Here is a 13,653-nt window from a genome sequence, read left to right as displayed (position 1 = left end):
GAAAATTCTTCAACTAAAATTTGAAACTCTGGGGGACGAAACTTTCTGTTCACCACATGAATTTTCTGCAAAATTTTTTTTTTTTCATTAACCATTTCCATGCTATAAATTTTTAAAAGCAGTCAGTCTTTTCTAGAACACCCTGTAGTTCCCCAAGGAAAAGAAATGTTAACCTCTGGAATTTAAACGGGAAACGTTCCTGCTTGTTACAAGATTTGTTATTAATACATCAGTTTTGCGAGAACCAGCACAATTTGCGCACAGCAGCTGCCCATTATTTTTAGGAACGTGTCTGAATTGTTTTTACAGTGTAGATAGATTGCCGTGCTAAGCACAAAAGTCGTATCTGCAGCTGAGCTCAAAATTAGAAACTGCTTTTTAAAGTTTTATTCAGCCACAGGTTTGATTCAGGTTCCACTTTTTCCGATTTTTGTAAAAAATACTTCCCGTTCAAAAATGACCCCAAAACATTGCATGAATGGTAAAATCTTCTTTACTAATAATAAAGCTGAAAGTCTCTCTGTCCGGAGGATGTCTGGATGTCTGGATGTCTGTAGGATGTCTGGATGTCTGGAGGATGTCTGTGACGCGCATAGCGCCTAAACCGTTCGGCCGATTTTCATGAAATTTGGCACAAAGTTAGTATGTAGCATGGGGGTGTGCACCTCGAAGCGATTTTTCGAAAATTCGATGTGGTTCTTTTTCTATGCCAATTTTAAGAAAAAAATATCATAAGATGGACGAGTAAATTACGAAATTATCATAACGTGGAACCGTAACATGGGCAGAAGCCAATTGGCGAGATACGAAATTATCATAACGTGGAACCGTAAGATGGGTACAAGCCAACTGGCGAGAAAATTCACCATACATTATTTGTAAATATACAGGCGAACCAAAAGACCTTTTGATTTTTCTATTACGGGCAAAGCCGTGCGGGTACCACTAGTTACTAATAATAAAGCTCAAAGTCTCTCTGTCTGGATGTCGTTAGGTTGTCTGTGACGCGCATAGCGCCCAGACCGTTTGGCCGATTTTCATGAAATTTGGCACAAAGTTAGTTTGTAGCATGGGGGTGTGCACCTCGAAGCGATTTTTCGAAAATTCGATTTTGTTCTTTTTCTATATAAATTTTAAGAACACTTTCCGGAGCAAAATTATCATAAGACGGACAAGTAAATTACGAAATTATCATGACGTGGAATGGGAGAGCGAATGAACATAGCCAATTGGCGAGAAATTCGTCATCCATTATTTGTAAATATACAGGCGAACCGAATGACCTTTTAATTTTCAACTATACGGGCAATGCCGTGCGAATACCACTATATATTAAAAAAAAAACATACCGTGATATTTACTCAATTCTGGTAAAAAGTGCAGATACTACTTATTTGCTTAGCATGGCAGTATAGGTATTACATCGTTCCAATTTTAGCATCATAAAGCTACAGGGTGTCCTGAAATAGATTGATAGTTTTCAAAAAATTATAACAGGAAAGTGGTTCATGATAAAAAGCAAATTCTCACAGAAAATTCATGAGGTAGGCCCTAAATCCCCCCCCCCCCCCCCAAAGTTCCAAAATTTAACTAAACTTTTTTTAATAGATGGCGCTGCAGATGGTAGCCTTTAAGTAAAAAAAGAAGAATTGAAATTCACCGATTTTTCCTCCGATTGCGACATGTGATTGCAGCCGATAGTAGACATTTTTGAAATAAATATTAGGTAATTTTGTTCATTAAAAACATTTTTCGAAAATATATGATGTAATTTTCTATCTTTCTTTGAATTACGGGCTTACTATATCTGCAGCGCCATTTATTGGAAATCTTTTGGACTAACATTTGAACTCACACTGTAAAAAAATTTCGAAACGTTACTGGTTATTTCCGTGGAATGTTTCTGGATTTCAGAGGCTTACACCTATTTCCCCGCAAAATCAAGTATCTTCGCAAAAAAGTTTCCTGAATTGCTAAAAAGTGCTGGAATGCAGACTTTTCACTGGTGTGAAAAATGTTTTTTACTACCAGTTTAAAGGTTGATTGATTGTGTTTATTAAGTGTATTAGCACTGGTTAAATTATGGCTCGTCTGGATTGACTAAACTCCCAATGAGAGAAAAAGTCTCTGGATAGCTGCAGCTTTGCGAGGCAGGAATAGGAATATGCTTGGTTCTTGATTGCAGTTATTCGCGTAGCTTTAGCCATGGTTGTGCTAATGCTTCTGGAACTTTCTTAGTAAACCAGGATGGTTCCAATCAAATACACTAAACCTCTTCACTCCCAGTATTGCAGGAAGGTTCCTGCCTTTTGTAAGATATGTTACTGGTTGAAATTGGGCACATTAGCTGCCTATTATTTTCCAGGAACGTTTCTGAATCGCTTTTGAAGTGCAACGGGGGCGAATTTTCGGCCCACCACATGAATAATCTTTAAGAGTTATTTTTTCATCATTAACAGTTTTCCTGTTATAAATTTTTGAAAACAGTCAGTCTATACCAGGACACCCTGTATGTATTTAAATATTAAGACATTATTGTGATTTTATGCATTTTTTGAAAGTCAGTCTTATCTTTTTTGGTATAATAAGTAACTAATAGGTATTGCCAATGAATTTACCAAGCAGTAAATTTGCATATTCTTTTGCAATTTATTTTCGTAGGATTTCCCCAGTTGGTGTGATGTTTTTGGTTGCAAGCAAAATCATTGGAATGGAAGATCTCACCAAAGTTGCAGGTCAAGTCGGCCTCTATTCCGCGACGGTACTGGTTGGTATACTATTCCATGGACTAGTGGTTTTGCCGCTCATCTACTTCATTTTTGTGAGAAAAAATCCGTATGTCTTCATGCTCAGAATGACACAAGCTCTCGCCACGGCTTTTGGTACTTCCTCCAGGTAAGACTTCTCGAATCGAAAATTTGGGACATCTTCTTTATTACTAGTAATAAAGTTGAATGTCTGGATGTCTGTGAGTGTGACGCGCATAGTGCCTAGATCTTTCTGTCGATGTTTATGAAATTCGGCACAAAATTAGTTTGTAGCATGGGGGTGTACAACTCGAAGCGATTTTTCGAAAATTCGATTTTATTCTTGTTCTATTCCAATTTAAGAACATTCTACCGAGCAAATTATCATTACATGGACGAGTAAATTACCAAATTATCACAACGTGGAACCGTAACATTGGCGTGGCGAGAAATTCATCATCTATTATTTGTAAATATACAAGTGAATCAAATGACCTTTTAATTTTCTTTTTTACGGGCAAAGCCGTGCGGGTGCCGCTAGTGGTGAATAAAGGGTAAAATTGGGGAAATTTTTAGTCGCCAGGGACTAGTAGAAAACAATAACAAATATCCACTTTTTTTTACTCAAAGTCCTATATATTTTTCTAGATTTGCAGAAATTATTAATCCTGTTCAAATTAATGCACGTTTTATATTTTTATTAAATTAGTTCATGAAGTCAGCATCTTGATTTGTTGGAAAAGATTTTACATGTTTTTCTTCATGTCTTTTGTACTAAAAGTCGTTAGTTTATTTTTGATATAGGTCAAAGTTTAATAGGTCATTAGTTTTTGTGGCAACAAACATATGGTTTTTTAATAGCCTTTTTAATTTTTATTTTTATTTTTTCACCTAGTGGCGGATGGCAAACAGCATTTTCCAGACAGCTGAAAATATCTCGATTGAATATACCGGTAATACACTCTTGTTTGTGAAAATTGCAACACTACGAATGACTTAAGCGAGTAAGCTGAAAATTACAGGAAATGTAAAGTAGGGCATGATATACAAATGATTATAATTGCAGACCGGTAGCGCATGTGGATCGAACAGAATATGCTAGAGTAAACGTTAACTGAATCTTCACTATGCCCCTTCGACGAAAGAAAGCGAAATTTGAGCAAATTTCGGAGTTTGAACGGGGCAGAATCGTCGGCCTTCGTGAAACTGAATTGTTTTATCGTGCAGTAGCCGCTCGTGTGCAACGTAACAGCAGCACAATCATTCGTGTTTGGAAGCAGTGGACGGACGAGGGTCGGACAGCTCGCAAATCTGGGAGTGGACCCCGAAATGTGACGTCAGCTCGCGATGACAGATTGACTGGTGCGTATAGCGCTGACGGACCGGCAGTTTGACTGCTTCGGCAGACAAACTTTGGTTCTCATACAAACAATATGGAATACTCTTCCACGAGGCAGATATTCAAACTCAGTTTCACTCCATGCCGAGTCGTGTAGCAGCTCTTATTGCTGCGCGTGGTGGCCACATAAAATACTAATTTCTATTTCTTTTTATTGTTTGTTTGGTCTGAAAATGTAATCATTTATTTGTACCATTGCCACTCAACTGTGTATTAAATTTCATTCAACTATGATGCTTCCTTCATGGTGTTGCAATTTTCACAAACAGGAGTGTAGTTTAAAAAATTGAAATCGCATTTAATATGTCTCGAGTTTATTATTTGGCTGTCAAATATCTGCTCGAGGGAGCAGAAAGAGGGGGATGTGATCGACTATGGAATTGGCAAGCTATCAGTTAAGACGAGTCTAGCTGGATGAGGGGGAACAGGAAAAATTTGTTTCATTCATTTCAATGATACTGCTTAATTTAGAGGCTAAAATGCATCCGAAAAATAAAAACTGGCATCCCTGCAAACTGATATAATGGTTTCCACCTGTAAATTGATATTTGCCTTTCCATTTCATAGGTGATCAGACGATAGCCCTCAGTTAAGGCTTAATTTATTGCAAAAAAAAAAAAAAAAAAACGTAAGTGAAGAAAAAAAGGCAAAAATTAATTAAGCAATTACAGTCTGCTCACGGGTGTCATGAAATTGGCAAACATCCAGTTGAGACGAGTCTATCCGCTACCGTCACAGGACGCGATGGTAACGATCCATCTCGATGAAGGAGAAGAAAACGAGCTGATGTGTGTATCACATGACTTCCTTTTACTCGATTTTTAATGTCATTTTCCCATTATTGGCAGTATTAATGTGATTGAATAGTTTACTCTCTAAATATCACCACCAGTGGCCAAATTGAAATCAAATTAAAAAAAAAAAAAAAGACCAAATTTGTCGCCAGTTTGGCGACAAATCTCGGCGACCAAAAGACTGGCGATATATTGCCAAGTGTCCGCCAAATTATAACACCACTTGAGTATACATCGAAATTAACAATGATTTCCCCCCAAAAAACGGCAAAAGACCCTTTTAAACACCCGAATGCAGCCAAAAAAGGAGGTGAACAACTATTACCCCACTAGGAGTCTACGTAACAAATTTCAACTTTCTAGGACATACCGTTCGTGAGTTATGCGACATACATACGCACATACACAAATACGCACATACGTACGTACATACGGACATCACGAGAAAACTCGTTATTATTAACTCGTGGAAAGGTAAAATGGATATTTCGTGTATTATTACGTTCTTAGGCACTTATCCGCGTGTGGTCGGGTTGAAAAAAAAACTCAACATTGATTCGGGGGTGAGCAAAATGGAAATTAAGGCCGATTTTTGAGTGAAAATTTTTTTGCGAATACAATACTTCTTTTTTTGTGAAAGAAAGTAAAAATTGTTGTGGCGTGCTGCTCCAGTTTCAATGTGACTTTGCAAAGTTTAAAGACTAACTCACATCTGCAAAAGCTGGCATTCCTAAAAAGTAATAGATGCATCCATTTCCTCCTTGAAACCGGATGTTTGCCTTTCCATCACATTGAGGGTCAGACAGTATTTAAATATCGGAAAATAAAATTTGAACAAACTTGATTTTGTTTGAAAGATCTAGGCAGAGAGTTATCAGTCTCATTTTTCAGCATTTTTCGTTCAATTTTGAATAGTTCAAAAGACAAAAAAAAAAAAAAAAAACATTAGTACCTGCGGGTAAATTTAAGCACATACAAAACCTTAACTGCGAGGCTTATTTGGTTTCAATGTAAACTTTAATTGATGGAACTTTTGAAGCAATATTGGATTATAAAAGGTTGTTTAAATGAGTTTTCTTTGAAATATTTCTTGAACATATTTGATTGAATTATTTGCACCAATAGGAATTAAAACGTCGTTATCTACAAAATCAACGAAACTAAGTAATAAATAAATAAACAACATAACGCTGTAAAATCGAAGGAAATGCAGAGATTTCGAATATATTTTTAGTTTCAGTTACACGAATTACTGTGCGAATTTTCATGACTGTGAGGTAATGGCCTCCGCTCTGGCAAGAGACTTAAACTTTTAAGATTTTTAGAAAACGAGTTGATGTGTGCATCACATGACTTCCTTTTGCACCAATTTAATTTCATTTTCCCGTTATTAGCAATTTTAATGTGATTCAAGAGTTAACTCTCTAAATATCACCAACAGTGGCCAAATTGAAACCAGATTTTTAAAATAAAATCGCCAAATTCGTCGCCAAGTTGGTGACAAAACTTGACGATTAAAGACTGGCGATATATCGCCAAGTGTCCTCCAGATATAACACCACTTGAATTTGCATCTAAATTGACAATGATTCCCCCCCCCCAAAGGGGAAAAAGACCCCTTTAGAAACAACCGAATGCAACCAAAAGGGTAGGTGCACAACTAGACCCAACTAGGAGTCTAGTTACCATATTTCAACTTTCTAGGACATACTGTTCTTGAGTTATGCGATATGTATACGCACATCCGCACATACATACATACGTACACACGTACAGTCATAGAAAAAAAAAACGAAACACTCGATCGTATTCAAAGACTATTGACACTAGAGACACGTGTGAGTTGTCATTGTTTCAGGAATAAAACGTTCTACATAATTATGTTAAAAAATCATTGTTAAGGGGTCGTCTTCATATTAAAACGAGCATCAACTTCAATTTTTTCAACGAGAACCCCCTTTTTTTATCACATATTTGTGATCAGCATTCATTTTTAACTCTGTATACAAAATTTTGTTTAATTTGAACCAGCCGTTACTTCACAATTGAGTTCTGAAAAATTCCTCTCGTAAAGTTAAAACGTATTTTGATATTTTTACTCATAACACAAAAACTAGATTAGGCACGGCAAAGATTGTTTTTTTATATCAAAATATGAATCGGCCCAATAATAAAAACGCCCTTTACAACACCTAAAATGTAATTTTAGTTTTTTTTATGAATTATTTAAATATTTTTTGAAAAAAATATGATCTGAAACCATAATAAATTTTACCAGAAAAACAATCTAGAAGAGCTTTTATGCGGGAATCCAAAATTTGAGCTCAAAATATTCAGTAGTTTTTGCACTATGCTTAAAACTTCATTTTTTCTCACTTTAGGGGACCGTATACTTTTTTAAAACAGAAATTATGAAAGTTGGTTTCTTCTTAAAAAAAGAAAAAAAAATGTTCTACAAAATAAGCAAACCAATTATAACGTGGTTTTTCTACATTACAGTTACGTCTATGAATTTTTTAAATGCATAAATTTATTCGCTGTCTCTGCAGAAAAACAACACAATATTGCAACTGTCAGTTTTTTGTGGATATCATTCAAACGTCAATGTGTAAATAATGCGAAACACTACTTCATTGTTTAATAAAAGAATAGTTTATAGAACTTTTTTAATTAAAAGCTACACTTAAAATACTTCTGTTTTTTTTTTTTTTTTTTTTTTTGCAATAGACAGTGTAGAAGTAACGGCTCTTCCCGGTAATAATTTGCTAAAAGGAAGAATTATTGCCTTCTCTAAATCGGGAAAAAGCACTCGAAAAATAGCCGACGGTGTGAAGTTTCGCCTTTAACAGTATCCAGATGAGTCAATAGGTAATATTTGCTCTTAGATAAGTTTACTGGTTTTTAGGAATTATTATTATTATTTTTTGTAAAGTGTTTGAATAATTTTCAATGTGGTAGGAGAGGAAATTTTAGCAGCAGTAGAGGACCGCGTGCTTTGAGCCTCATTTTTCACGAAAGTAGTAGTTGTAGCTAATTGTGAACTTTTTTTTTTTTTTTTTGACTTCGTCAAAAATTTAATAAAACATTAATTTGCGTGTTAGATTAAGTTGAGTTTTTGTCTATTCTTAATTATAATTTAAATACCTTTTTTTTCTCTTTATTTTCTCGGTCATTGTCCGTGCATTTCACATTAAAACTATTCTCGCAAGACAAAGATAAAATTTCATTTTTTTTTTTAATAACGTGGAAAAATATTGACCAAAAAAAAAAGAGTTGAAAAAAATTATTGTTATCAACTACTAGATGCCTATCTTATTAAATGCATGTTTTTCAGAATCCAATATCTGAATATTCGTCCCCACCTTTATGACACTGACACTCCATTTCAACTTTCTGATCCTATTCCTTAAGCAAACAACGGGCCACACGGACAACTGCGAGGGCTGAATGCGGCCCGCGCCTCCACTGTGGTTTGGTTGTCCCATTCGATGACTGCAGTGCGTCCTAATAATGAGCACAACAGCCCTGCACCGAACATCTGGTTTAACCGAACAATTAGGTGTCATGTCATTGAAGCCAAGAGTGCCTAAAAACTGGTGGATGAAGAAAATTTATTTCACCAGTGAGATGCCGTAAACATACAGCAGATAAATTTACTTTATCTACCAGTTTATTCGCACTCTCAGCTTCAATGAGGTGACTTCTGCATCCCTCACGCTTAATTTCGATTCCAGTCTACGAAATCCGTAGCAAGGACGAAAGTGTAGTCTCTGGATAGATTAAACTTATCTGTTCGGGTATGCTTTGTGTAATATTGCTCTAGGTGCGTTTGCCTATAGCCTCACACTATAGGAAATGCTCGTTTGCAAGTATATAGCCCGCGAAACAAAATTAAATAATACTAAGCTTTGTTTGCATGGTGCTAAGTTACAAATTCAGAGAAATGACAAGAAGTCCGATTTCGATTCACCTTGGTTTAAGCTAAAATAACTTTTGTCTTTTTAAATTACGAGTTGGACCACCTCGAATCTCGTTGCTGGAAATAGCATTGGGAAATTACTTTCCTAAATTGCTTTTAAGAGCCATTACATGTTTAGCTAAAACCGCCAATTGTGTTATGATTTTTTATTATTACCACGCATTATGATCTTCCGCATCAAATTTGGATTTGAAACAAATTCTCTTTTTTTTTTAATTACAAAAAAGCCGCTATAACAATTACCGTGTTTGTCCACTGTGTTAATTCATATAACCAAATTTTTACCAAATAAAGTTCGAGTATGAACAGTTTGCTCAATAACGGGTATTTATATTCTCCTGTTTCTGTTTTATTTTTCAGATTGATACTTCGTTCATTTTATGTATATGGAGCAAATTTTCACGGAATAAATAAACCTTGCTTCGCTCGTGTCTCCAATCTATTTAATGCTGCGTCTTCCCACGTTGTGCGGTATATTTTTTATATTTTTGTGTGCGATGGCCTAAATTTTTGCCGATGTTCTGCGAAATTAAAAACGCGCAAGTCCATTTTACATCAAAAGACTTTCTAATTATTCCAAAATAAACCTGTAACATAGGTGCAATACATTTATCAAACATATTCACATCATGATTCTTGGTATAAGATTGGATATTTACATTTTTGTGAGGCTAATTTGTTGAATGATTATATAAGCAATACAATAGGTTCATATTAGAAAAGGCAAAAAGTTCCATTAATTTTAATTTGTCCTTATTCGATTTACTAAACAACGATCTATACGATGAACCAGTCAAACCCAGTCCGTCATTCTTAAGTTAATTCTGATAGACAAAAATCTGTAAATATTTTAACTTTTTTTTCAAAAAAAAAGTTTTTGACCGTAAATCGTTTTTTGGCGCAACATTATCGGCCCAAAAAGTATCGAATTACGGAAAAAAGAGAGAATTTCAAAAAATCATGAACTGAGCTGGATAATCTCGATCTTTTCTTTGTTTACATTCCGTTACTTGATAAGCCGTGACCTTGAAAGAAGCGTTTTCCATGTGGTGACGGTCCCTAAAACGTTTTTCGTTAATAACTCCTGTTCTACTGCACGGAATGCAGTGAAATTTCGTACCCTGGCTGTATTTTGCGGTCTAAACATAATTATGTAGCAAAAAATAGGGGTTCCCATTTGAAAATCAAGAGTTGGTGCTCGTTTTGCTTTGTATATGGTCCCTTATCAAAATTTTAACTATGTAATTTTAAAGAAGACTTTAAACCAAGTCGGATGACACCTTTCTTTCCTTTCTAGCATGAATAATGGCCGAATAATTAAAAGTGTTTCGTTTTTTTTTCTATGACTGTACATACAGACGTCACGAGAAAACTTGTTGTAATTAGCTCGGAAATCGTTAAAATGGTTATTTCGCGTGTCTATACGTTCTTAGGCACTTATCCACGTGTGGTCGAGTCGAAAAAAAACTCAATATTCAGTTCGGGGGTGAGCAAAATGGAAATTAAGGTCGATTTTTGAGTGAAAATTTTTTCGCGAATTCAATACTTCCTTTTTTGTAAAAGGAAGTAAAAATCAAATAAAGACAATATTTACAAAGTATTTGAAAGTCTTCTGAAAGTTTAGAGTTAGTGAAGTGTGGGAGTTCTGTAATTTCCTAACACAAATTACTAAATAAAATTTCAAGCCTCTGAGTTAATTATTTCTGCTCTGGAAAGAGGCCTGAATTTTAAGAATTTCACCAATATTTATTACAAATGCCTGATACCATAAAACCAGGTGGACTCTTCGAATTTTGCTAACCGGGTGTACTTAATATGTCTATCTTGCTGACTATTAACAAGATCTTGAGATTGTATTTCAACAATAAATCCATCCCCTGGAGAGATTATACTGTGTGCTGCCATCTGAACGTAACTCTTGTAGCGATGATTAAGCGTTTCTAGTGCAGAGCGTAAGAAAGGGATATACTTTTAACTTAATTTAATATTGAGTCATGAAATGATTGTAGACTAACTTCTGTGGTTTTGTTTGACTTTTTTTCTGTAATTAGGTTCTATCTTTTAACAAAGTTAAGTTAATTAACTGCATTAGAGTGTCAGAATGATTAAATCTACCAGTAATTTTGTAAAGATTTATGTTTATAAATATGTATAGAAATTTTAATGGAGCGAGTAAGCTCGAGTCTTCATTCTATTCAGGGAAAGCCGCCTGATATGGCGACTTAAGAATAATAATGATAAAAAAAAATAATTTGAATTTTGACATCTTGAATTCAAATCATGTTTTTCGCATCAAGAGTGTGTGTATGTAGGCGTGTGTGTTTGTGTGTGGGGGGTATGTGTATGTGTGTGTAGGCATGTGTGTTTGTGTCTGTGTGCTGACATAACTGTGTGGGTATGAATGTGTGTGTGGGGGGGGGAGTATGTGTATGTGTGTGTAGGCATATGTGTTTGTGTCTGTGTGCAGGCATGAATGTGTGGGTAGTTGTGTGTATGTATGTGTGTTTGTGTAGGTGTATGTGTGTATGTCTTTGCGTGTGTGTGTGTGTGTAGTTGTGTATGTATGCGCGTGTGTGTAGGACGTGGATGCAACCTGGAGACGGCTTTCGCTATAGGAGCAGCATCGTGAGGAGTCAGTCGACGGTGATGGTGCGGAGGGTGGCGGTGAGAAAATAAAATGATAGCACGCCAAAAACCGTCAAGTGAGAACAATAAGCAATCGTGATTGCTCAAAAAGAGAAACAATCTGTGGAGATTTGAAGTTACTTCAGAATTTGCTGAAGTGTAGGGACACAGTTGCAAATTACTATATATATATATATATATATAAATCACAATGGCGCCAAATTGTCTCCGAGGGACGCACCTAACATTTAGGTTTTACGAACCACAATACATGTACAATTTCAAAACATTTGTTTTGTTTTTTTCTACGTATCATGGGAAAACATAAAAAATGAAAGAAAATTACAAACCAACAATTATTGTTTTTATTGCTTGATGCTTATTTTGATTATGCAAAGTTTGCATCCGCTTTCCAGAAACCAATGTCGGAGACTTTGGCTGAAAACTTATAGCATATATTGATTGTCAATTTAAAAATGGAACATAACAACAGGTTAGACCTGTACAACTGCACAACGGCGAGAAGACATTGGCACCAAAAGAACCCTCCTGGTAACCCTTGCAGAAAATGAACGATATCCGTTTCTAAGGCAGGAGACGGGCTCAGACTTTACGGCGAGAGCTTTTCTCGCGAAGGCTAGACAATAAATGAGTGCAACAAATATGTGTTTTTTTTGTATTTTCGTTGTTGACAGATATGTAACATTACATTATTTGAGAGTAGCTAAAATTTTCCCCCCTTATTTTATACTTTTTTTATTAAAATTTTAAACCTTCTCTTGTTCCACAAAGTATGCTACGAGGCTTACAGGAGTAATTAAAATGAAAAACAGAATTTGAAATAAAAAATGCTTAAAAATGAAAAATGTCATAAAATTCAGACAGTTTGACAAAATTCTCTGATTTTTTTAACAAAATCCGGGAAAACAAGAGACCAGCGTAAGGAAAGGCTAACCAAACCCTTCCTAAAGAAAGACCTAGGGCCTACATGCAAACTGCAGCGCAAAAGAACGCGCTCTACGCTCTGCTCGCCATCTCCACAGTTACAAACGCGCATTTGGCGCAATACCGAATCTAAAAGTTTCCATAGCCACTAAGAACTTGAGTCAATTTAAAATTGGTCGAAAAACAGCTGCACTTTAAGCGATGTAAAATGTTTGAGGGGAATCTCCTTGTCCACCGTTCATTGGATGAGGCCAGATATTTTTCTTCCAGTTCACAATAGTTTTCTCATTAGCTATTCACTTCCAGTGAGATGAAGGAATACTCATTATTTACTTAGTTTCCCTCCTTGTCCCTTTTTTAGCAAGTTGGTCTGCTCCTTCGTTACCGAATTGGGGCCGTTTCCAAAATTTTAAAAGTATTTTTTTCTGAAAGAGCATGCTTAAAAACATAAGATCTGACCATTTTTTAATAAATTTGTTTACGTTTGATATTTTTAAAAAAATTACTTAAATCGGAGCGCTTTCATTGCTTACATTTCTTGCCGATGACATCACAAATGATGAAATGCCATTCTGTGTTGCTATTCACAGAGCAAAATATTTAATTCGCATCTTTATTCACGTGTTTTGGCAACGATATGGTTGATAGCAAGCGCAGAGCGCAATTTTAATTCGCTACTTGATTATCACAACATGGAAACGTCGTAGAAAGATGCGGCAAATTGCATCATTTGTGACGTCATCAAGACCACACCTTGTTTGAAAAATCGGACATTTTAAAAAATTAATTAAAAAAACTGTTGGGAAAATGAAAGTATTTTCTGGGTCCATGTTATTTTTTTTCTCATTTTATCCATTTCAATGACTAAAAGAAGTACTTTTGACTGAAGGAAACCACCCCATTGCCACTATGACCTCTAACATAGGCGAAATGAACAACAGCAGCAACCTCAAGAGCACAAAGAATAGAGTGAAACTTCTACCACAAGCCTTTCAGTGGTAGCTAGATGGCACAGCGATAAAGAGAAGACTTACTCAGTTCAAATGATATGCTGAAAATTCTGAATCCATTTCACCAAAAGGTTCAAGCATAAGAGCTTGGCCTGGATCCTGGAAAACAGAGCAATAATCAAGGGTACGCTACGATGGTCGATGGTTTCTTTCT

At 35.6% G+C, this 13,653-nt stretch overlaps 1 protein-coding gene across 1 annotated transcript in view; it reads left to right on the top strand.

The window, feature by feature from the left end:
- Positions 1 to 13,653, top strand: part of LOC129227441 (excitatory amino acid transporter 3-like) — a 105,080-nt gene that overhangs the window by 85,140 nt on the left and 6,287 nt on the right. Inside the window, exon 7 of the mRNA XM_054861999.1 lies at positions 2,662 to 2,895. Coding sequence (XP_054717974.1) covers positions 2,662 to 2,895 — 234 coding nt within the window. The remainder of the gene's footprint in view (positions 1 to 2,661; positions 2,896 to 13,653) is intronic.

The sequence above is a fragment of the Uloborus diversus genome, chromosome 8, assembly GCF_026930045.1.
Source record: "Uloborus diversus isolate 005 chromosome 8, Udiv.v.3.1, whole genome shotgun sequence".
NCBI classification, from domain to species: Eukaryota; Metazoa; Arthropoda; class Arachnida; order Araneae; family Uloboridae; genus Uloborus; species Uloborus diversus.
The sequence above is the reverse complement of the archived record's forward strand: the minus strand, read 5'-3'. Positions and strand labels throughout refer to the sequence as shown.